Consider the following 25,851-nt stretch of genomic DNA (forward strand, 5'->3'; position numbering starts at 1 on the left):
AATTATTTTTAGACTGCGAAAATACAGAAAATGTATTTTTGTCTCATGGGGATGAAAGACAACAATTCCTAGAATGCATTGCTTCGCTGCCCTACGAGGCCACTCCCAAAGCCACGAGTAGTGGATCACTTGCCCACCATGTTCATTTTTATTAAATCAGTTCAGTTAGAGAAACAGACACTACAATTAAAAACTGAACGTGTGTGTTCAGTGTAATGTGAGTGAGCCGAGTCACAGCACAAATGTAGCAGGAGTCGGATTACATTCATCAGGAGAGCTGAGGTAAGTGCGGCGCGGCAGTCGTTCCCAGCGCTTGTTCAGTCTGTCGCGTTTTCAGTTCGTGCCTTTGGAAGATTAACTTTCCTAGGAATTAATTTGAGAAGTTGAAACTCATTTTGCTCCGCACCGCTCCGTTTACATGAATGCGTGCTGTGAGTGCGATCCCAATAACCCTTTAAGGACGGTGTAAGGCCTTTTTCTGTACAGTATCCTATTGCAATGCTTCGGAATAACATGTTTCTTTGTTTCATAATATAAGGTTAATGTTGGGAAGCTTAAACTTTTAGATAAAGTAGCCTATTCGAGATTGATTGTATATGAATGCATCACCTGTGCTCTCTGCACTGCCATTAATAAAGGATAAAGAGAAAGTTATTTTACACTGTGATAAAGGCCTGATCCGATCAGTTGTCCAGATGGTAAACACTTGGCGTGATCAATTGTAAATGCATGTTAATGCTAAGTGAAAAAATGGCCAGAATAAGTTACCTCTACAGTAGATTATTTATGAGAACAAGTAAATCACATTAGACACACAGTCTAAATGACAATAGACACCGATCTCATATGCAGTCAGACTGGATATTTATGAAGCATTCGAGGCTTTTTGGTGGGTCACACACACTGTTTTTGCACTGGTGTCATATGCTCTCTGCTTGATTGTTAATATTTATATAATGTTATCTAAGAATAGTACGTCAAAAAAGTTTTTTTACTGAGTAGTGCGCCATACTATCCTCTTGCCAGACCGATAAACAAACAAACACAGACCGGAAGTTAACTTCGGGCCAGGTGTACGATGAAACTCTCTACAGAGTCGTGTTGATCCTTCATATCTCTAAAGAGTCTTTAATTTATCATATTTATAAAAGACAAATACACTGAACCTATTCTTTCCGAAAACAGCCGAGTTCGTGGAGGCGTGCAGTGGGCGGAGCTAAAGACACACACACACGCCGTCACCGTGGCTTTATCATTGGATAGTTATCGATTACACAAATATACGTTGTTGTTGTTGTTCACATTTTATGCACTTACCGTTTAATTGCCAACAAAACACATTTGATGCAGTTTCACTCACCGCCTGCGGTTTTCACTCATAGGCGGGAACAAACACACACACACTTGCAGAAATAGTAGTCTGAACCCTGGCATAATGTGAACAAGAGCTCTTTTAAGCCTTAAGAGTTTAAAAATGTCCTGCAAAATGGGTGAGTTGAAATGGTAAACTGAGGTATACTCCTACAGTGAGGAGTAACTGTGTTAATGCGTTTATTAACATTGTCTGGGTTTGTTTCGTTGCAGTGAACAGGGCACCTGTGCAGTCTACGCCTCCGCCTGGGATTGTGGAAGTCGACGGAGAGAAATTCACAAATCAGTGGTAAGACTTATCTCTCGTTCTTGCGCTTCTCAGATCCGTTAAATGTTCTGGTGTTTTATAGTGTTGCACGATGCTACGATACTAGACCGATACTACAAACGCATCGCAATACCCTGCTATTACAAACGGTACGATGTGGAATTTATTAGTACCGGTACTTTGAGGACAGCGCTAATATGAGCTGTATTTCTTAATTTGCGTCGATGTGTGAGCAGGTTTCAGGACGTGTGTGCAGAGCTCTCGCTTTCACTAAACATTGGAAGTAGAAGAGTTAAACACGCAGCGCATTACAAAGAAAGCAACAGATAAGTGTGCATGAGAAGGAAAAAGTGCGGTACGGGACGTGCTCGATCGGGACTCTGACCTGAAACACACACACCTTTCAGACAACATGAGATCGCGATTCAGTTCTTTCTAGGGCTGCACGATATTGGAAAAAAATGACATTGCAATATTTTTTCCCCCAACGATATATATTGCGATATTAAGAGCCATCAATCCAGACTAAAGTCAATAATTACCATTCCTTGATATTAATAATTTCACTAATAAGCAAGCTTCATTACAAGTGACAAAAAATATGTTGGAAAGTATGTGCAAACATGAAACTAAACCTGCAGCAGGTGACCGCCTTAATGAGTGAGTCACTGAGTCGTTCATTTAAACGATTCATTCAAACGCTGAATCGTTTACACTTGTTGTTATGAGTGAGACGTGTTACGGGTCTGCTGTGAACGATTTTCACTGCTGAAATAGAACAAAAACACTAAATATTGCATCTAAAATGTAAGTGACTAAGTGAATGTTAATTAGTTGTTTATGGAACCGTCAGATGAAATCAGTGTGATTTACAGTCGTGATGGTATTCAGGAAAACGCTCTAGTGTTGTGATTTCTCCTCGAGAGGCTGCACGAGCGTCAACAGCGCAACCTTATTATCGTCAGTTAATTATATATTATCCACAATCGATCGCCACTTACACTAAATTAATGCACAAACATTCTTGCATTTGGTGATTTGCTAGTTATTTTTTGTTTTAATCAGGCTGTCCGTCAGGCAAGTAAAATTCTCTTTCACTTGTCCCTTTAAAACACCCACGTCCCGGACAAGCGTTAATGTCGAGCCCTGCTTTGTATTCGTCGTAAAGATCTTTGTGGTGCCGTTTTAAGTGATCAGACAAATTGGTGGTGTTTTCTTGTTTTGTGGCCACACAACACTCCATGTAAAGTACCTCTTTTTGTTCAACATCCTCCTTTATGTAGCCAAAATAGTCCCAAAACGATGATTTCTGGTACGAACCTTTTTTTCCCCTCTTCGGATCCTCTTCGTCGCGCATTTTAGCAGTGAATGTTTGGCCGTGAGCGGTGAGCAGCAGCACAGCGAACCAATCACTGTGCAGGCATGTGGAACGTGCATGTCACTTTAGCAACAAACTCGTGTTTACTGTGTGTTACCGTTCTCTTAATACACCATGGGCTACGACCCTTCACATCGCATGTTTCTGGTGATGTGACTATCGCACACGCGCACATCGCGATGTCGATGTTTAAACAGAATATCGTTCACAGATTATTGTTTGGGTTTGAATGGTAAAAAATATGTAAAAATGCACGGTCTGGCGAGTATTCAGGTAAACACAGTCGGATATGTCTTAAAGGGGGGGTGAAACACTCAGTTTCAGTCAATCTCATGTCAATCTTGAGTACCTATAGAGTAGTATTGCATCCTTCATATCTCCGAAAAGTCTTTAGTTTTATCATATTTATAAAAGAAATATAGGCTGTACCGAGTCTTTCCGGAAAAAACCGAGCGCCTGGAGGCGTATCGTGTGGGCGGAGCTAAAGAATGACACGCGCGCAAAGCGGTGACGTCCTCAAGCGTGGAGAAACCCATCTATCTCAGCTAATACAGATAATGATCCACAATCAAATCTGAGGGAGAAATAAATTGAACAGGAGAAACGGCAACAGCAGGACGTCCGTCTCTGTGGTATGGACTGTATTTAATGGCCTCTCCACATTTCTGTGTGTTTACTCGCAGAGTATGAGGACATGATTCGGTTTATGGACTATTGTATGCGACTAGACCTTAGAAGTAGCAAGCAAAACGGTTTTGCACGTCAGAATACTGTAACGTTATACAGAGAACAACAATGGAGTAACCGTTAGCGCATTTGAATGACGAAGCACGCGATCGTGTCGTTTACTGATGTTTACTCATGCGACGGTAGCCAATAGCAGAGACATTTGAAGCAGTTTAAGTTAACTCACCGTCGAAGCTTTATCGCTGGGACCGCTCCGTCAGAAACACACTTCTTTGGTATGATTTGGTAAAGTCCTGTGACAGCAGTGGCGTGTAAATCCATTTTGAGACGCAACTGAAACAATGTTGTCAAGCTTCCCGTCATTTCTGCGTTCAAATCGGTTCAAATGCAGCGCTGCCTTCCCGGAATGCTGTGCTGAAGAGTTGAAGTCGCTCGACCTCACCCATAGGAATAAAGTGGAGCGCGGCGCTGTTCACGGACGACTGGATCTGCAGCTGAGAGACTGTTTACAGCGTGCTCTAGTCACGCGCGCGCGCACCCTACCGGGAGAAGAGCCCGTACGGCCCATACAAGGACCTTCCGCTCTTATTATCGTCAAATAGACCCATACTCGAAAAACACTCGCCGAAACTTGTGAGAAACCGGAAGGAGTATTTTTGACACAGAAATACTCCATCAAACGTCCAACATTAGTTTTTGAAACTTTGTCTATGTTTAGGATGGGAATCCAAGTCTTTAACAGTGGAAAGCTCAGTATGCAGGAAACAGCATTTCACCGCCCCTTTAAGTGAATGTGTACAGTTGAGGTAATTAGATCCGTGCAGGTCTTAAGCCACAGACCTAATATTCTGTGATTAATGTTAATCAAACAATGAAAAATAGAAAACCACCACATGCTTGGCTAAATAACTAAAATATATGTTTATTAAAGGGTCATATAATGCCATTTTTGGACAATTTAATTTTTAAGTTTTTTTAGTGTCTAAATGAAAACTTTAATATACTTTAATTAAAAATTCTCTTAGTATTGTAAGAACACACTAATTCTTCCTGGTCACAGGGTGTCCGCGGGGTTTTAAAAAGTATTAAAAAGTGATAAATCAAAATTGTCAAATTTAAGGCCATTAAAAGTGTTAAATGTGGTCTCAGAGGTATTATTTTTTTCCAAATTAGGTATTATTTTTTCAGACTATCAGGTGTCCTATTCTGATTGAAATATCAGGAGTAAACATGACATTTATTATGGGTTTATGTTAGCAGTTAAGACTAAGAGTTAAGACTAAGCAGTTTTATATTTGATTATTTAGTTTCTTTCTTGACTTGCTACTATTAAATAGACATATAGCTGAAAAATAAAGCACTCTTTTTGTCATATTGTTTGTCAATTGCCTTTTTTGCATATTTTTAAAAACAAAGATACAATTAAAAATCTTTATTATTATAAAATTACATTTTAAAAATATTAAATAACTCGTATCATTTTGGTCATCCCAACCTGTTGAGAAGTGAAAGGTTAGTGAATAATAACATGATTGATAATGTGATCTCTGTAAGGATGTTCACACTGGCAGTTATTATAACAATAAAGAGGGAATGGTCAAAAATATACTGGCCAAGTGAATTTTTAGTATAAAAAAATAGTTCTGTTGTCATATTTAATTACTTTTACTGTTTTTGTTTTTTTGACTGTGGTATCGATTTAGTATCTGTATCGAGGTATTTTAGTCTGGTATCGTATCGAAGTCATATTTTTGGTATCGTGACAACACTAGTGTTTTATGAATGCGTTCTGCTCTTTGTAGGCTAAATGCTCATTTTGAAGTTCATCCAGACGGCTCGGTCTCTCGCTCTGAGATGTACTCCGAATATCTGGCGACCTGCAGCAAGATGGCACGGGGTGGTGTGCTGACATCCAACAACTTCTACAAATGCCTGAGGTGAGATTACTGGAACTGTTGGGCAGATGCTGTCCCGAATGGTGCATGTTGAACTCGGAGCAGAAAATCAACGCTGTGCTTGTTTATTTCTCAGGACGCTGTTTCCTAATCACACGGTGAAGCGTGTGGAGGACACACGGCTGAGTGGGCAGGCTCAAATACATGTGGTTGGTGTAAGAAAGAGGCCGATTCCTCTTCCTGTCCAGCTTTATTATCAGCAGCAGCAGCAGCAGGCCAGTCCTGCACTAGTTCCTAAACACGAAGCCCCCTCAGAAACCCCTCAGGCCCAGTCAGGTACATATACAGATTTATTATTAATTGACTACATTAAAGGGATTCTTCACCCAAAAATTAGACTGTGATGTGTGTCTGCTGATCCTCAGTGCATCCGAGATGTTGGTGTGTTTGTTTCTTCAGGAGAACACAAATGAAGATTTTTAACTCAGCCGTTGCTCCTATAATTCATGTCAATGGGGTGTCTTTCTATGGGTGCTTTCACACCTGCCTCATTTAGTTCGGTTGAATCGTACTAGAGTTCGTTTCCCTCTTTGGTGCGGTTCGTTTGGTCAGGTCTGAAAGCAGCAATCGCACTCGGGTGCGCACCAAAAGCGGACCAAACAAGCGTACCGAGACCTCCTTGAAGAGCTGGTCTCGGTTCGCTTTCAAACGAACTCTGGAGTGGTTTGTTTGTGGTGAGAACGTGATCCGACCTCGAACAGAACCAACTGCAAAAGAACTGATCATTTTTGGACTGAACCAGCTGCCGTAGTCGGCTGCGCTGACATTGTGTGCATGATATTATTACCTAATTATCTAATATTTTCTGAAGATGGAAGCATGTCAAGAGTTAATAATTAATGCACGCCTCCTCTTGAAGTGACGAGCGATGCGCGCTCGCCGTCTGCAGTGCATTAGAGCGGTGTTTTCATGTCGCATCCGCGCTTCATTATAGAAATGTATTGTTTGCATACTGTGGTTAATACACACAGTGTAGTAGATTATGGCCAGGGACAAAACTGGCCCGCGCAGTCGTCTCTCCATAGTGTTATTATAGTTTGCTGGCTTTGCCTCTCCTCTTGGAATTTTCCCACATGTAAATTCTGACCAATCGAAAAGCAGTTTAGGAAATACGCCATGGCCAATGAGTGATGTGGATGTTGTCACGTGCCTGCTTTTTGGTTCGTTTCAACTGGTTCGGACCAAAGCAATCAGTGTGGTGTGAAAAGGAACCAAAAAAGCTGAAAAATGCAACAATGTATAATTGTTTGCCCTTGTTTCGGACCAAATGAAACGAACTAGAGATGTGAAAGCACCCTATGAGAGTAAAAAACACACAGACATACGAATCCATATTAAACCCTGTGGCTCGTGGAGACACATTGACGTCTTAAGACACGAAACGTTCGCTCTCTGCTAGAAACACAACAGTATTTGTCTTATTTTTTACCTCATATCAGACGAATCTCATCTAGTATTCCCAGCGCCATTTCTTCCGTCAGATGGTCAAAATACCGGCGCGATCAAAGTATAATAATAATAATAATTCATTACATTAATATAGCGCTTTTCTAGACACCCAAAGCACTTTACATAGAAGGAGGGAATCCCCTCAACCACCTCCAATGTGCAGCACCACCTGGATGATGCGACGGCAGCCATTTTGCGCCAGAACGCTCACCACACACCAGCTGATTGGTGGAGAGGAGACTGAGTGATGAAGCCAATCAGGATATGGGGATGATTAGGAGGTCATGATGGACAGAGGCCAATGAGCAAATTTGGCCAGGATGCCGGGGTTACACCCCTACTCTTTATCGAAGGACATCCTGGGATTTTTAACGAGCACAGAGAGTCAGGACCTCGGTTTAACGTCTCACCCGAAGGACGGTGCTCTTTGACAGTATAGTGTCCCCATCACTACACTGGGGATTAGGACCCACACAGACCACAGGGTGAGCGCTCCCTGCTGGCCTCACTAACACCTTTACCAGCAGCTCCCATCCAGGTACTGACCAGACTCAGCCCTGCTTAGCTTCAGTGGGAAACCAGTCTTGGGCTACGGGGTGATATGGCTGCTGGTTTATTACGTATATTTACGTAGATGCCTCGTTCGACCGATCCACGCAGGCACTAATGAGGAATCTATACATATATATCTATGATCGCAGCAATATTTTGACCGTCTCCGGCGGAAGTAGTGGCGCTGGGAATACTAGATGATATTCGTCTAATATGAGGACAAAAATATCACAAATACTGTTGTGTTTCTAGCAGAAAGCGGTCGTTTCGTGTCTTCAGACATCAATGTGTCTCCACGAGCCTCAGGGTTTAATATGGATTCGTATGTCTGTGTGTGTTTTTTACTCTCATAGAAATACACCCCATTGACATGCATTACACAAGCAACGGTTGAGTTAAAAATCTTCATTTGTGTTCTCCTGAAGAAACAAACACACCTATGATGCCCTGAGGGTCAGCAGATAAACATCACACTCTCCTTTTTGGGTGAACTATCCCTTTAATTACATTCATACTTGTTATTTTAGCACTCTGGCTTATGAAACAACTTGTTTGTGGGTCGAATTTTGGTGCCAAAACTATACAGTGTTAAACTTTTAGAATGTTATAGTGAGTTGTTTAGCAACAGACAGCCAATCATAAACGGCCTCAGTGCTAAACTCATTAAATATTCACGGTCTTTGAACAGTCACAGAAACTTTCACACATTATTTTCAGTGTTTTAAAGAAAAACGGAGATGATGGCAATGATACAGAGAGCATTATTTATGTGTTTCAGAAGCATTCAGACAACTATTTAAGTTTATTAACCTTGTAAATATGTAAAAGAAAGTTAACAGGGCCTTTTGAAATATTTTTTTATGCCGTTTTAATATTTTAAATAAGTTAATTATCAAAAAGGATGTGCAATCAATTGAATTCATAAAACTTTAACAATTCATTAATTAATTTAACATTTTAGCACTAATAGTTCCCTATGAAATGGTTTATTTCTTTAGAAATTATTTTTAAAATTTTCTGGATTGTTTTTGGACTTAAAGGGATAGTTCACCCAAAAATAAAAATTCTAAAATGAGTAAATGATGACAATTTTCATTTTTTGGGTGAACCATCCCTTTAATAGAAATGTATTTTTTTTTTTAAGTGATGAAATGATAAATACATAAATTAACAATTTAAACTGTTGACATCTGAACATTTGATGCACAGCAGGTTTATGGTTTAAATTAAAACATTGATTAAAAAAATGTGTGAAATGTATACAGTAAATTACACTTTTTATAGCACTTCCACAGTTCTGTCTGTTTGCTGCATATCTGAAATCATAGGAGCATAGTTAAAGCCCTTTCACACTGGACGCGATTTGGACGAGCAAATACTTTGCGCGATGGTTTTATTTTTTGATCAGCTGTGTGTGTAATGAGCGCTTCAACACCGAACGCGAATATGCTGCGGCATGAATTTTTTTCGTTTCAATGTCTTTTTTTTTTACTCTAGCGGCGACAGAAACGGCTTCAACCAATCACATACAAGGAAACAAAGGTGCTGAAATGTCCAGTTGATGTCGCAAGCTATTCACTCAACATTAACCTTTGCCAGGTGTGGCATTTCTCATGAAATTACAACTGTAGTTCTAGTTAAAGCTGTACACCTGCAGCTGTGTTTACAGACAGCAATAACATAATCTTTTATGAATCATTGATGTTTTTCTAAACCTTGTGTCCGCGATTATGGAAAGTGAATGTGCTGCCATCAGTATGTCTGTGGCACATAAAGGCGCATTGTGACTGAACTGGAAACATCTTCTCCGGATCGATTGATTCCTGAAGTGTGTGGTTAGTCTCGTCAGATGCGCTGCTAACGTTACTGTCTCGGCAGGAGCTCCTCAAATTGTCCCACAGACTTTCGAAAGTAAGTGCAGAACCGGCCAGGATTTAAAGGGTTAGTTCACCCAAAAATGAAAATCTGATGTTTATATGCTGACCCCCAGTGAATCCAACATGTAGGTGTGTTTGTTTCTTCAGTAGAACACAAATGAAGATTTTTAATTCAACCGTTGCTGTGTGTCGGTCATATAATGATGTGAATGGGTAACGTTCTATAAAAACAACAAAAAAAACATGCTTAGACAACATGCACAAAGAGCCCTGTGGCTCATGACGACACATTGATGTCTTAAGACACAAAACGATCAGTTTGTGTGAGAAATCGAGCGTATTTATATAATTTTTTACCTCAAATGCAATGCTATATCCAACAGCCTGGTCAATATCCATGCACTGATGGCTCTGACTCGTATATACAGCGCATGTGGATATTGACCTTACCGGAAGTGAAGCGTGTTCCAGGCTGTTGGATATAGCGTTATATTTGAGGTAAAAAATTTATAAATTCGGCTCGATTTCTCACACAAACTGATGGTTTTGTGTCTTAAGATATCAGTGTGTCGTCATGAGCCACAGAGCTCTTTGTGCATGTTGTCTAAGCATGTTTTTTTTTTTATGGCTCTCATAGAATTGTTACCCATTCACATCATTATATGACCGACACACAGCAACGGTTGAGTTAAAATCTTAATTTGTGTTCTACTGAAGAAACAAACACACCTACATGTTGGATGCACTGGGGGTCAGCAGATAAACATCACACTCCCCTTCAGCATACTCTCCTTCAGACCGTCTGTTCTTTTAAGACTGAATGCATCCAAAATCATCTTTTCGGCCTTTCAAATAAAATGAAAAGCTCGTCTTCACTGGATGAAGTCTTTGTGTTTTCTCATCTGTCGTCGCGAATGTTTTGTAATGTTGGAGCTCTGAAACGTTGCAAATTCGCGTCGCGGCTGATGTGAATAGTTTTGACGCGAGATATTTGCTTATTCGCTTCGCTTTTTCGTTACACATCCGGTGTGAAAGGGCCTTTAACCTGATTGTAAGAATGAAACAAAAGCCTTTACAGTGTTGAATGTGCTGATATCAAAGCCTATTGCATCTTGTTTATTCATGCAGCGTTGCCCACTGGTGTGAGTGGGCAGCCTGTCCGGGCATCAGCACCAAGCCTTACTGCCGGCCAGGCAGCACCACAGGTGGCCTTCACCATACACGGATCGTCCCACGGAAACGCTCCCAATGCTCCTGCGCCGAATGCTTCACGACTCCCGATGAACCCGCCAGGACAAGCTGCACTTCCCCCTTGCCCTCCAGCCACCGCCCCAGTCCCCATACGACCGAATGACATCCTCAAAACAGCCATGATCCAGAGCTCCATCCCCACCGCATCTGTTGCACCGGCGGTTCCCAACCACAGCGGCTCATCTTCCCAGCAGCCCTTGCTCCATCACCCCCCTCTCACACTGATCCAGCCTCCGCCCCAGGGACACGTTTTTACGGGTCGAGTGCAAGGAGTGTGTCCTTCGGTGGCCCAGCCGCGCTCCCAAGAGGCCGTGGTACTTGCACCACCTCAATATGTGAGTGCGCCATGCACTTCCTTAATGGCAGGAGGGCAGGTTGTAACTGTTGCAGGCGTGACTAGCACGCGTGTTGCATTTCAGAACATCGCCCCCAAACCGGCACCTCAAGTGCAGTCGCCGCAACCTCAAACGCAACAGCAAAGCCTAGTCATTGTCAGTCCTAATCAGCAACCCAACGCCGCATTCGCCCCTGCAATCCATCAAATCGTACTAACCAACCCCAGTCCGCAAACCATCCAGCCTCAGCCAACAGCATCTCCCGTTTCTCCAAACACACCGATCCCCAATCCCGCCCCGCCACACACAGTCAGCCAAATGCTGTCCGTCAAACGGCAATTTCAGCAGGCTCCGCCCCCTCCTCCACCTCCAGCCCAACCTACCTCTACAGAATCAAGTCTGATTAAACAATTACTGCTTCCGAAACGTGGTCCTTCCACCCCTGGTGGAAAACTCATCCTCCCCGCTCCGCAAGTTCCCGCTCCTGCGAGCACCAGGGCGCCCAGTCCGCAAGTCGTATACCAGGTTAGCAACAGCGGTTCGGTGCAACCTCAACCGCAGTTAAACGTGCAGCTTATGCAGAGTCCCGGTGCCGTTCCCATCTCCATCCTACCAGGCCAGATTATTTCCACCTCCACCCCTGGCACCATTTTGCAGGCTTCGCCCCCCAACCAAGTTACCTTCACTGTTGTGCCAAACTCTGGCTTCCCCGGCCAGGGAGCGCAGACCCCGCCCACAATCGGCCTGCAGTTGACTCCGCCTCTGCCAATCGCGGGAGCCACGCCCATTCCACCTTTCCGAGGTGACAAAATCATCTGCCAAAAGGAGGAGGAGGCCAAGGACGCCACGGGACTGCACGTGCATGAGCGCAAAATCGAGGTCATGGAGAACAACTCGGTCGCCGATGGTTCGGCCAAAGCCAGCAACGGAGATTCGGCGGAGGTGGATGGGCCGAAGCTGCTCAACGGGAGGAAATTCGACTCGAGTCTACCTCCATATCACTCAGGGAACAGCCAAGCAGAGGCAATTCAGGCGCCGAACGGCCCTGCGATACAGTGCGAGAGCGAAGGAAAGCAGACGCCCTGCGACCCTAAAAAGCTAATGGTTAATGGGGTGTGTGACTTTGAGCGATCGGACGCTGGTTCCCATCCGAGTAAAAACATTCCCAATCATAAGGCTTCCAAACACATGGGGAACGGGGAGGTGTTGTCGCCTCAGAAAGCGCATGGACTCACGGACTCTCTTGCTGCGCCTCAGCAGGACACTGCCAAAGCAGAGCAGGCAGAACGCCTGGCCAACGGGCCGAGCCACGGCACCGAAATCTCCAACGGCCCAAACTCAGAGACATTGGGCGTGAGGCAACAACACCATCCTCATAACCACGCCCCACCTCCGCCCGTTTCTGAGCCGCCTCCTGCTAACGGCACCATGGAGAGCCGGCCGTTGAAGAGACCGCTTGAGGACGGGGACAGAGGTACCTCCGCAATCCCCACGAAAATGGGTGTACGGATAGTGACCATCAGCGACCCCAACAATGCTGGCAACAGCTCCACCATGGTGGCCGTGCCGGCGGGCGCAGACCCAAGCACAGTAGCAAAAGTAGCAATAGAGAATGCAGCACAGCAGAGACCAAGTGTGCCCTCGCCGCTTCCTGAAACCAATGCTCAGGTAATGTTACGTCTAAAACAATGTTTACCTGGCTTTATCTAGAGTTTATCCTTTCTGGAAATGTATGCAAATTAGTGTATATTTATTGGCCTGTGATACATTTTGCTTGGCCAAGAAATTATGGCGATAAATGATATTTTTGTTCTCAGACCATTTTCATCTAAAATAATGATAATGGCATCATAATGCAGGTACACCTTTTCAAAGATCAATAAACTTTTATATCTAAAGACTATTTAACACTGAAGATGGAAAACATTTTAAATATTGACAATAAATGAGCAAAACAATCAAAAACGGTAAATAAAACGGATGAAAACTGCAATGGATGACTGTGTTTTAGGAGCATATAAGGGATGTCACGGTTCACAAAACTCACAGTTCGTATCACGGTTTTTGGTTCTGTATGGTTATCTTGATGTTTTTTCTTTTAATTGTTAACACCAGAAATTTACTTCAGCCGATGATAAATATATATATATATATATAGCCTTATTATCCACAATTTAGGCTACAGTATTAAAAAATGTTTATATCGTAATCATGCACAAACTTGACCATCTCTGAGGACAGCTAGGTGAGATTTTGATACAGAGAGAGAAGACATTGATGACATGCTTTTTATTTATTCGGCAAAAAAGCAGAATGTGTATTGCTATCTCTACAGGACCTTATGTGCCTTTAGCACACAAAGACTGAACTGAAGAATTAACTTGCATTTATCAAATTGCCAACTTCAGTGTAGCTTTAAGCTTTAATCAAGCAAGGTAAAGAGCGTTTTATTTTTTTTATTTTTTTACAACTTACCAGATTGTCCGACCTCCTGTCTTAATTTTTTTCCAAGCAAAATCCTTTTTATCCCTGTGGCTATAAAGTATGAAGATGTATCGTACAACTCCGGGTCTCCACAGATGATTTTGTCCTCATTGTTGTCACTACTAGAGCAAGCTCCTGATTGGTTAACGCGGTGCGAATATCCGGCAAATTTCCGATTTTTCAGTTTGCGCGATTCACGTCAAACACTCAATTCGCGCCGCAGAAGGTCTATTCGTGTCTTTGCATTGACTTAACATGTAAATCAAAGCACTTTCACAGTGCTTAACGCCTCATTCGTGTCTGGTGTGAATGCACAATAAGCTGCACCATAAGCAACGTCTGGTGGTGGAATATTACATATTGTGCCTTTAATGTGAACTGATGATATCCATTAGTTCAAATGTTTACCCTATTTACCTTTAGTGCCTTGCCTGAATGGAAACAAGTTACATGTTGATTTTTAGATGCTTGATTTATTTTTCCATGTGGGGTGAATGACATCAATTTACTCAGTCAGGATATTTTGGTGAATCTCATGAAAATTAATGTCAGTGGGAAATGTGCCATCATGCAAAAATTCTCAAATGCTTTATTTTCTGTATGCAAAAAGTAGTTTTGCTATTTTTCTTTTTTTACATTGACGTGACCTTTTTTTCGCCCTTGTCTCCTTTTCTCCTCAAATTGTTTGTATTAATCCTGCACACTACTTAAACTTGCATCATTATGAAGTTTTATTAGCAACGTTTCGGTCAATTGACCTTCCTCCAGGATTACAAATCATGCAAAGGTATCAGCAAATGTCAAAACAACCGTCACAGTTGATTGATTAAAAAGAAAACGCTCAATTCTACATCCAAAAGAAGTGCCCGGTTTGAGTAGTGTGTGATTTATATATCTTTTCAAGTTCATATTGGGACTTATCCTTTGCACATATAAATGAATCAAGTCAATCAATCAATCATCTTTATAAATAAAGCGCTTTTACAATGCCGATTGTTTTAAAGCAGCTTCACAGTGTTAAACAGGACAATATTGCAACAAAATTTGAGTCGTTCTGTAGAAAACGGTGATGCTATCAACTTATTTAAATGTATCATATAGCGACAATGTTGGCAAATCAGTATTAATGTTTATAGAATTAAATAAGACCTAATAAATTGATTTTTTGTATATTTAGTTGAATAACTATGACCATAATATTAGTGTCCCAAGTGTGCAAGGAACAGTATTTTAAATGTTAAAAACGTGCAAATGTACACCATGCTTGTCTATTATTGTTATTATAATTATCTGCAATGCTTGATGTATTAAGATCAATTTTAAATGAACTCTTTAAGCCTTCTACTCACTGAATATGCATCTGTGCAGCAGCCCATGTCAGTTCAGACTCCGCCTCCAGTGGATCAGGCGGCACAGGGAGCCAATCAGAGTTCTCCAGCACCCGCCCTCTCTCCAGATCAAGCACGCAAACCTGGACAGAACTTTAAATGTCTGTGGCAAGCATGCAAACGGTAGGAAAATATGATGTGCTTTTGTTTTATCGATGCTGTTGTTGAGGATGGTTAATGGTAACCTAACTCTTTTTTTTTCTCTCTTTAACGTGATGTTTCAGGTGGTTTGACACGCCATCGCAGGTGTTTTATCACGCGGCTACACATCATGGCAGTAAAGACGTGTACCCAGGGCAGTGTCAATGGGAGGGCTGTGAACCGTTTCCTCGACAGAGACTATCCTTCATCACACATCTGCAGGCAAGATCCTGTCTTTCAATACAAATAAAATGTATTATTATTATGTAGTGATAATGAGATCTGTTCCTGCTGAAAGTGTGGATTCATTTAGAGACTTTTTGAAAGAGCTCTCATCAAGGCTGCATTTATTTGCGCAAAGAGAGTAAAAACAGGGACATATTATTTCCATGTGAATATACACCGATTAGGCATAACATGGCCACTGAGAGGTGAAGTGAATAACACTGATGATCTCTCCTGTTAGTGGGTGGGATATATTAGGCAGCAAGTGAACATTTTGTCCTCAAAGTTGATGTGTTAGAAGCAGGAGAAATGGGCGAGCGTAAGGATTTGAGCGAGTTTGACGAGGGCCAAATTGTGACGGCTAGACGACTGGGTCAGAGCATCTCCAAAACTGCAGCTCTTGTGGGCTGTTCCCGGTCTGCAGTGGTCAGTATCTATCAAAAGTGCTCCAAGGAAGGAACAGTGGAGAACCGGCCACAGGGTCATGGGCGGCCAAGGCTCATTGATGACCGTGGGGAGCGAAGGCTGGCCCGTGGGGTCCGATCAAACAGACGAGCTACTGGAGCTCAAACTGCTCCAGAAGTTAATGCTGGTTCTGATAGAAAGCTGTCAATGGAAGAAGGTGGCCTGGTCTGATGAATCACGTTTTCTTCTACATCACGTGGATGGCCGGGTGTGTGTGTGTGGCTTACCTGGGGAACACATGGCCCCAGGATGCACTATGGGAAGAAGGCGAGCCGGCGGAGGCAGTGTGATGCTTTGGGCAATGTTCTGCTGGGAAACCTTGGGTCCTCCATCCATGTGGATGTTACTTTGACACGCTCCACCTACCTAAGCATTGCTGAGACCATGTTCAGCCTTTCATGGAAACGGTATTCTGGTGGCTGTGGCTCTTCCAGCAGGATAATGCTCCTGACACAAAGCACAAACGCTTCAGGAATGGTTTGAGGAGCACGACAGCGAGTTTGAGGCGTCGACTCGGCCTCCAAATTCCCCAGATCTCAATCCAATCGAGCATCTGTGGGATGTGCTGAACAAACAAGGCCCCACCTCACAACTTACAACTAACATCTTGGTGCAGAGTCCATGTCTCGACGGGTCAGTAGAAGGGGGACCAACACAATATTAGGAATGCTATGCCTGATCGCTGTAGTAAAGTGTAATTTATTCCTGTGATTAAAGCTGAATTTATCCTCATTACTCCAGTCTTCAGCATCACATGATCACTCAGAAATCATTCTGATATAAGGATTTGATGCTCAAGAAACATTTCTGATTATTATCAGTTTTGAAAACTATCATATTTTTGATCAAATTTAAATTAATCCAAACTTGTGTGAGTTAGTGTTTGTGTGTGTGTTTCACTAATCCGAGAGTGTGTTTTGCAGGATAAGCACTGCTCGAGGGAAGCGCTCATAGCTGCACTCAAACTGGAGGAGCAAACGCAAGGCAGCATCCCCAACACTTCCAAGTGTGTAGACCTTCTTTAGCTCAATCTTGCTTATGGTCGTAGATGATTGTGATGAACATAATCTATGTTTCGATGTGCAGGTCTCCTCCGGCGGCGGTTAGCAATCCTCCGCCTCCTCCAAGACCACAAAAAGCTCTTGTAAACCATCCCAGTGCAGCTCTGATGGCTTTACGTCGGGGTTCGAGGAACCTTGTGTTCAGGGACTTCACGGTGAGGGCCAACAACAGTGGCAAATCTGCTGCTCTCAGACGTGTAATATAAAGATGTGTAATAATGCGTTTGTTTTCTCTGTTCAGGACGATAAAGAGGGACCAATGACCAAACACATTAGACTAACTGCTGCCTTAACATTAAAGAACATCGCCAAGTACTCGGATTGTGGACGGACGTAAGTAAACCGTCTGGTATAAAATCATAATCATACATGCCAAAATTGAGAGAGAGTGTGTAAGATTGAAGTTAGATTTTATGTAAACATTGTGTCGAGTGCATGTATGAAGTAACAATAAACAATACTTCTACATCATTCATTAATCTTAATGTTAATATCAACATATTTTTAATTATACATTGCATGTTAACGTTAGTTAATGAACTAACTTAACTTCTTAATCCGCACCGGTTCGTGGGCGGGGCGTCTGACGCAAGTGGGCGTGTCTCTACTTATAATTACTTTTGTTTTATACAAGCTGTTCAATCAACTATCACAAACTATGCATCATTTGAAAGCTAAAACACTCAAGATTCATGTTCTGAACTCGTTTTTGCAATAAATACACCAGAGAGGAAAGGGTTAAATTAAATGCTAAAGCAGTGGCTATTTAAACATTAGCATAATGAACGCGGTACTCATCTTTCATCTCCTGACGTTCAGATCAGATCGGACGAATCCACGAAACAACAGCATACACGTCTGTGTAAGAGTCCACTCTTCAAAATGCATCCCACTTTTAATCCAAAACAACGAAAAATAAGGGGAAAAAACTAAAAATCCTCCGTTGTTTGCATAAGCGCTTTGCGTTAAGAGTAATCAATCATGTCCATTTTCAATGAAATAGCGATTATAATCATTATTTTGACAATCTCCCCTGTACTGTGGACTGTTCCGGTCAAATTAAACCCTCCCAGGTCTCTCTCCTTCAATCAAAAGCTGACTAGGACACATAAATAGAAAGGGAGCGCGTCACTGGGTGATACATCTGTCAGTCAAACTCGCCGGTCCTTAGTTGGATAAGCCAGTCAATGCCTAGCCAATGCATAGCCAGCATAGATTTGATTGATGGATGTAGTAACGAATCAAAAGACAATATTTTGCGTAGTTTCTGTAAGAGATGTCGTAAGAAGCATTGGTGAATACCTCATGCTTACTTAGCGTCGTCTTCAAGGTATTCATTAGTATCCAGCGCCTGCCAGTGTAAGAGCCTGCCTGCCGCACACACTTACACACAACGCGCAGACTAAATTAGAGACTGTTTTTATCAACTAAATGAGTTTTTTAACACTTGTAAATTCTGTAAATAGTTGTTTTAGTTATCAGGGCCTGCAAATCTATTATAATTAGCAGTTTATTGCAGATTTATTTGAATAAAAACTACTCTTTACTATTACACAAATGTTCTAATATAATTGGACTTTATTGAAAGGACGCCCAGTCTTTTTTGACATAAAAGCTTACAGAAGCTACATTTTTGAGAGAATCGTCCTCAAATTTTAATCAAAGCATGATCAGACATTCAGTTTTATATTTAGGTTATTTTCAGGGCATTAAAATTAAAATCTCATATTTTTTCCATAAGGGAATAATAAAAAAATAAAAACGTGATTCACTTACATGCATATTTCCCCTTGTTTTAATCTGTCCCTATACTACTTTGAGTTATTATGACTTTTGGGTAACATAATTTGAAGTGTCTAGTTTAAAATAAGACCACATTTATGGATATAGACCATAGGGTTTAAGAGCTGCAGACATTTTTATTTGGGGTATGTCATTTTTTAATTTATTTCTCGGCGCAGGGCGAAGGTTAAGAGGTTAAACATGGGCATTTGTCTAACAATAACATAAATCCTTAAAACACATATAGCTCATCGTTAATGCATTAAAGGATTAGTTCACTTTAAAAAAAGCTTTTGCTGATCATTTATTCACCCCCATGTCATCCTTTCTTTCTTCAGTTGAAAAGAAATGAAGGTTTTTGTTGAAAACATTCCAGGATTTTTCTCTATATAGCTTCAATGGGCCTGAAACCAGACGATGAATAAGGGTCTTATCTAGTGAAACGATCGCTCATTTAAACAAAAAATAAAAAAGTATTATAAGCACAAATGCTCGCATTGCTCTGTTCGCCGATGCGCATTTGTGACGTCAAAAAGTCACGCCTAATGTAGGTGGAAGTACCAAGTCAGTGTTTACAAGTGTTCGTAAAAACGCTTTAAACGATAAACTGACACAGACATTTGAATGTGTGTGTATGGTCCTACTTCCAGTAAACACTGACTTGGTACTTCCACCTACGTCAAGCGTGACATTTTCAGCGTAATTGCGTCACAAACGCACATCTCAGAACAGAGCACGGTGAGCATTTGTGCTTATAAAACTTAAACGTTTTTATTTTTTGTTTAAATGAGTGATTGTTTCGCTAGATAAGACCCTTATTCATCGTGTGGTGTCGGTTAAAGCCCTTTGAAGCTGCACTGAAACTCATTTGGACCTTGCTCCGTTTGGTGCTCATTGAAGTCCATTATATGGAGAAGAATCCTAACCCTCATTATACTGCCGTGTTAGTGTGAGGCTATTTTGAGCCTAGTTAGTGGTATTAACTAGCAATTTAATTTAACTTATTATATGCCCCATATACTAGCGTTATAAGCTAATCTGTTTTAGAGATAAAACTCTTTACATTCGATTTTCATGAAAACACATCCCAGAGAATGATCTACTCGGTGTGTTAATTACCCCTAGGGTCATTTTTCACTGGAGTTGTACTTTAAAAATGGCAATGCAACGCAGACCCAGGACTAAATGAACCAAGCGAACCGAATTGGAGTGTGAACACACCCTTAAGGCCCTTTCACACCGGACGCGTAACGAAAAAGCAAATATTTTGCATCAAAACCAATCACATCAGCCGTGACACGAATTTGCAACGTTTCAGAGCTCCAACAGTTCAAAACATTTGCGACGACAGATGAGAAATCACGGACACGTCCTCATCCAGTGAAGACGAGCTTTTCATTTTATTTAAAAGACAGAAGAGAAGGTTTTGGGTGAGTCTGAAGTAGGGATGGCTCGATACCACAATTTTGACTTCGGTACGGTACCACAATCTAATACCAAAGTACCGATATTAAATCGATACCACACAGTCTAATATTAGCGCGGGTAACTTTATATTGCACAAGAATGAGTACAATTATGCAAGTTTTGAGTTTCTAACGTTAAAAAATCACCACAAATGTTTATTAGTAAATTAATCAGCAAAGCTTATCACATCAAATCAGTCATTTGAAAATTTTCTTGTGAGAAATAATTTCAGCAAAAATCTCTCAAAATTAGCAAATTGCTTCTGGGTTCAAAAGACATCGCACTACACTAAAGCAATCTGCATAATCCGATTCAACATTTCACGCTCGTCTCGGGATGGATAACGGAAATCATTTGAACATGCAAGAGATTTTATAGCATTTCGTGATAACAGTTACAGGAGACATGAGCTCATAACGACACACACATTCCTGTAACGTAGAACTCGCACATTACAAATTAAATTTCCTTTAACAGTCAAAAACACAGAATTATGTAAAAATGTCCATCTTTAGTGAGTATTCACACAGTCGGCTGTGTAAACAGTGCAATAGTACGCATGCAAATATTATGAGATCTAAACGTCATTGGTTGAAACATAAGCTGGAGATTTTGTGATATTCGATCTTATGTTAGGCTATGTGTGGCCGTTGATCAGTGTAAAAAGAAAATAAATGTCTAAATGAGATGGTTTGAATGATCCACTGACCTGTCGATCTCTTCAGAAGTCTTAAAGTCAGGATAGAGACAGATGCTTCTTGGCTAGGTTTGATGGTTCTTCATCAGTTTTATAAGCAAAGTCATTACAAATGTCACTTCTACTCCTCTCTTTATTAATTCGTTTTGGGCATCTTGAGTGAGATTCGACTGCTTTATCCATTTTGTTCGTCTATGTTGTTGTCACATTTGCCGGTTGTTTCGGTTCAGTTTGGGTAGCGCGCTGCCATCTACCGGTGAACTTCGGAAAAGCAGCATATACCGAAATGTGCCAAATCATGATATCGTACCATTTGAAATAAAATATATACCGGTATTTTTCCACTACCGGTATACCGCGCATCCCTAGTCTGAAGGGGAGTCTGCTAATCTTGTACGGGAGCTAAAACTTCCTTATTATGGCCGGTTCTGCACTTCCTTTCGAAAACTGTGGGACGATTTGAGGAGTGCATCTGACAAAACTAACACACACTTCAGGAAACAATTGATTCGGAGATGTTTCCAGTTGATTCACAATGTTAACATTTATGTGCCACAGACATACTGATGGCAGCACATTCACTTTCCATAATCGCGGACACAAGGTTTAGAAAAACATCAATGATTCATAAAAGGTTATGTTATTGCTGTCTGTAAACACAGCTGCAGGTGTACAGCTTTAACTAGAACTACAGTTGTAATTTCATGAGAGGCCACACCTGGCAAAGGTTAATGTTGAGTGAATAGCTTGCGACATCAACTGGACATTTCAGCACCTTTGTTTCCTAGTATGCGATTGGTTAAAGCTGTTTCTGTCGCGTCTAGAGTAAGAAAAAAAAATCGATATCGAAACGAAAAATTAAATGTTTTTTCGCCGCAGCACATTTGCGTTCAGTGTGGAAGTACTCATTACATAGCCTGGCTCTGCCCTCCTACGTACTTCCGCTCAATTTTCATTTTCCTTCAGTGCTACGTCGGGGACTGCGGTGTATTCTTAGGTTTTCTCCGAACAAATTTTTAACAGTCCAATCAGCGAGCAGAAGGAGTGTCTGAGAACGATGACGTTGATGTCGAGCACTAGTTTGAGATGTAGTTCAGTAATGGCGGCGGAGAAAGATGTGAACGAAACCATTCATTCCGTTGTGGCACCGCTGTCGAATATCCAGAAGTTAAAGCCGGAGCAATAACAGTCTTTGCTGGGGTTTGTTGGTGGCCATGATGTTGTGGCGCTCCTCCACAACAGGGGGAATTCGGGAAAGGTTTGATTTTCCAGCTCGCTCTGTTAGCGATGAAGGAGTTGCTGAAGCTATTCGGACGGTAACTGTTCCTCGTGGGGTCGGAAGGTATTGCCATCATTTAAGTTACAGGGACTGGTCCGTTTTGTTATTGCCGTCCGTTTCCCACCACCTGCGTAAAAATCTCCGGCCGAATTGCCGACTGCTTTTGACAAACGCAAGGTCGTGTGGTGATGTAATAGCTGTCCGAATCCACTTCTCTGAGTTTTCAAGAATATATCACTTCAAAATTCACTGTTTGTAATCATTTTTGACCACTCAGGAGCACCGTACGGTTGCGCTTTGCTGTTATTAGGATGCATTTCTAGACTTGTATTTCTTTAAAATGCTGGCAAGCATATACAAGAGCAATATATTTCATCAGCTCTCAAACAAATTAAAACAAAAGCACGTAAACATTTGAATTGGTCTGTAATTTTAAGCAGCATTTATTATCATATCAAGCATATTAAATTTTACTTACAGCATACGGACCATGTTACGGACCACATGAGCGGCGCGTTCCCGATCACAAAACTCTCTCCTCCACCGTGGCGTGAATAAATCACAATCCGAATGCACGAGTTTTAGGTATTGTCCTATGGTTTTATCACTGAGGTGGCCTGCACAAGTGCACTTTTATGTTGTCGGATTTATGTGAAACAGGCGAAGGGCGCACGACATACGTCACGACCGAACGTTAGCGATTGGTTATGGCAGATCCAGAGTGGCTCACGGCAGATCCAATAGTTTTAAACCTCAACAGAGTGCCCGCCTTCGCGGAAACAAACCCTTGTCAATGGAGAGTGGCCAGACTCTATGTACAAATGAAATATAATGACCAGGCTACTCATTACATTTGCGCGGATTATTTGCCCATTAAAATCGCGTCCAGTGTGAAAGGGCCTTAAGGTTGACCCATTCCAGCATCTGCATGTATTTACCTGTGTGTGTTTGTGTGTTTAGGTTGGTGAGGCGGCATGAAAATCATCTGTGTGTGCTGGCGCTGAGCACTATGGAGGTCTCCACCACGCTCGCTAAATGCCTTTACGAACTCACGCGCTCTCTGCAGGCCTGAGCTCAGCTCAACCCAAAAACCTTCGGATGAGAAGAGTCGCCACACAGGTCGTCAGCATTGGGTCAACGGGACTGTGTGGGATAACACACACACACACACACACACCTCTCGTCTCCCTAAAAACTACCCCTATCTCCATTCCTCCAGTCCCTCTCCACCCCCCTCACAAACTGCCACGGGTCTTCCACCAGCCACTCAGAAACCAGCGCCCATTTCACTCTTCTAACCGCCTCTTCACGCCTGGCCCAACGAGCACATTTTTATAGTCCCGGACGAGCGCCGCTGATTGGGCGAGGGGGATTCTGTGGGCGGGGCAAGTGGACAAAGGGGCGGGGCGGCGGAGGTGTGGCTTAGATTCTTTTTCTTTATAACTTGATAGCTTGGTTTTCTTACTTGAGCCGATTATATTTTCACTTATTTATTATTGAAATAAATACCAATATGAGTAAATGAGACAAAAAAAAATTGTGTACATATTTGTGAATAGATATAAAGTTAAATCACCCTCCTTCATGCCGCTGCTGCCCACTGGTATCAGAAGCATTGCGTTAGTAGGTTCAGACTCACGTTTTTTTATTTTTTATTAATATTATTATTATTTCCACCCCTGGTTTTTTCGTCTCAGATGTGATTCTGTACTCAGCAGTGGATGAATGTACTTAAACCCTGTAAATATTCTGCAACGGTACTGATGCTGTAAAGTTTTTTTTGGGAGGGCTGGCTGAGGGCTACAAGTTTTTTCTTTTTCTTTGTGGAACTGTGATTTTTGTTTTTGTTTTCTCCCCCTTTTTGTACTATTATAACTTGTAGAACTCATTTTGCTGGCTGAAAGAGTATGAAATAATATATCATATGTCATTTTGTAGAAGAGACAAAAAACAAATATTGAAGGTATTCCCCTCAACCTGTATTCACTGTAACCGTCAGAGTACGAGCCGCCCGCCCGTACGTGATTCTTTTTGTATTTGTAAATTGGTTTAAATACATGGAGTTTTATACAGGTTTTCTCCTGTGTTCTTTGCTTTCCGTGCAGGTATGATATTTTCCTCCAGACCTTTTTTCTATCTTAATATAGTGTGGGATTTTATTGTACTATTTTGCGTTTCTTTTCTTTTTGTTTTTCTTTTTTTTTCATCCATTCTTACGACCACGCCACATTCCGGCTCCCGGACCCCCAGGCTGTCCTCTCTGCTGTGTGTTGTGTAACATTTATTACTGCCTGTTGTGTTAGCATCCCAGCGGGGTCGTGACCCCAAACTCCCCCCCCCTCACCATTTCTGCAGTGTCTGTAGGGTGTGCGATGATACATATATCTAACAGTCTGATATAGATTGGCTTCATTTACTTTGGTGACTGTTTATAGTTTTTAAATAAAAGACTGAACATTTTTGACACACTGTTGACATGCCTCGTTTTCTTCACACCCTTCCAATCACTGTTCGATAACCGGGAGTTAAGCTGAGCGTTAACTCTTATTGTGCAAGTGGGGAAAAAATGAAGGTGCATTTTAAATGATTAAATAGATTTTATCTTTACATATAAATAGATGGAAGGATAAATATATTAATGTCAAATCAATTCATGTATAATTATTTATTTATAAATACACATGTATGTATACATGATATATTTGCATATACTGTGCATATGTGTGTGTGTGTGTGTATATATATATATATATATATATATATATATATATATATATATATAATGTATATATATAATGTATATGAATTATGTAAATATTTTATATATTGTGTGTGTATTCAAATATACATAATTGTACATAGTATACATATATGTAAACACTTTTATTTTGGATGTGATTAATTGATTTGACATCGCTTATACACGCCGATCAGGCATAACATCTGAACAGCAAGTGAACATTTTGTCCTCAAGTAAAGATTCGAACGGTTATGAATCAGCGTATTGATTCATGATTCGGTTCGCGGGTCAAACTGCTGAAATCACGTGACATTGGCGATCCGAATCATGAATCAATTCGCTGATTCATAACCGTTTGAATCTTTATTTGAGGATTGAACACAAACCCGGAAGAGAAGCCAATGCTGAATAAAGTCGTAGTTTGTGTTATTTTTGGACCCAAATGTATTTTGGATGCTTCAAGAGACTAATTAACCCACTGATGTCTCATATGGACTACTGTGATTATGTTTTTATTCCCTTTCTGGACATGGACAGTATAGTGTGCATACACTTACATACGCTCTCGGACTAAATATAAAATATCTTAAACTGTGTGTGAAGATGAACGGAGGTCTTACGGGTGTGGAGCGACATTAGGGTCAGTCTTTAATGACATAAATTTCATTTTTGGGTAAACTAATAATGCTGGTCCTGAGAGAGAGCACTCAGTTGAGTTCTTTTGACTGGCAAGTTTTAAAAATATCAATGCTATAAAGATGTTTTTAGAATAATAGAAACGTTTTCATTTGCATAAAATAATCCATCATTTATTAAAATAAAAATGTTACGTCATATTTTACTCTAATTCTAAATAAAGCCGTAGAAGTCGCAGTAATGTAATTCACACAGTTCACCACAGGAGGGCGCTTGAACTTCTAATTAAAACGTATATTACAGACGTTTAAATATATTTCTACTTAATAAAGGGGTAATTTGACAGATGTTTAGCTGATTCAC

The 25,851-nt window shown here is 41.3% G+C and overlaps 1 protein-coding gene across 6 annotated transcripts in view; it reads left to right on the top strand.

Annotated features, from left to right (window-relative positions):
* Positions 1-24,578, top strand: part of arid2 (AT-rich interactive domain 2) — a 63,506-nt gene extending 38,928 nt beyond the window's left edge. For 4 of the 6 annotated variants that reach the window (XM_067428690.1, XM_067428695.1, XM_067428694.1 and 1 more), the window contains exons 12-21: positions 1,585-1,660; positions 5,507-5,641; positions 5,736-5,935; positions 10,666-12,791; positions 14,976-15,118; positions 15,220-15,358; positions 16,750-16,832; positions 16,913-17,042; positions 17,129-17,220; positions 23,073-24,578. In XM_067428690.1, coding sequence (XP_067284791.1) covers positions 1,585-1,660; positions 5,507-5,641; positions 5,736-5,935; positions 10,666-12,791; positions 14,976-15,118; positions 15,220-15,358; positions 16,750-16,832; positions 16,913-17,042; positions 17,129-17,220; positions 23,073-23,184 — 3,236 coding nt within the window. In that variant the 3' untranslated portion in view covers positions 23,185-24,578. The remainder of the gene's footprint in view (positions 1-1,584; positions 1,661-5,506; positions 5,642-5,735; positions 5,936-10,665; positions 12,792-14,975; positions 15,119-15,219; positions 15,359-16,749; positions 16,833-16,912; positions 17,043-17,128; positions 17,221-23,072) is intronic. The other 2 variants (XM_067428691.1, XM_067428697.1) reach the window with 1 other exon arrangement.
* The last annotated feature ends 1,273 nt before the right edge of the window (positions 24,579-25,851 follow it).

The sequence above is a fragment of the Pseudorasbora parva genome, chromosome 20 (assembly GCF_024679245.1).
Source record: "Pseudorasbora parva isolate DD20220531a chromosome 20, ASM2467924v1, whole genome shotgun sequence".
Lineage (NCBI taxonomy): Eukaryota > Metazoa > Chordata > Actinopteri > Cypriniformes > Gobionidae > Pseudorasbora > Pseudorasbora parva.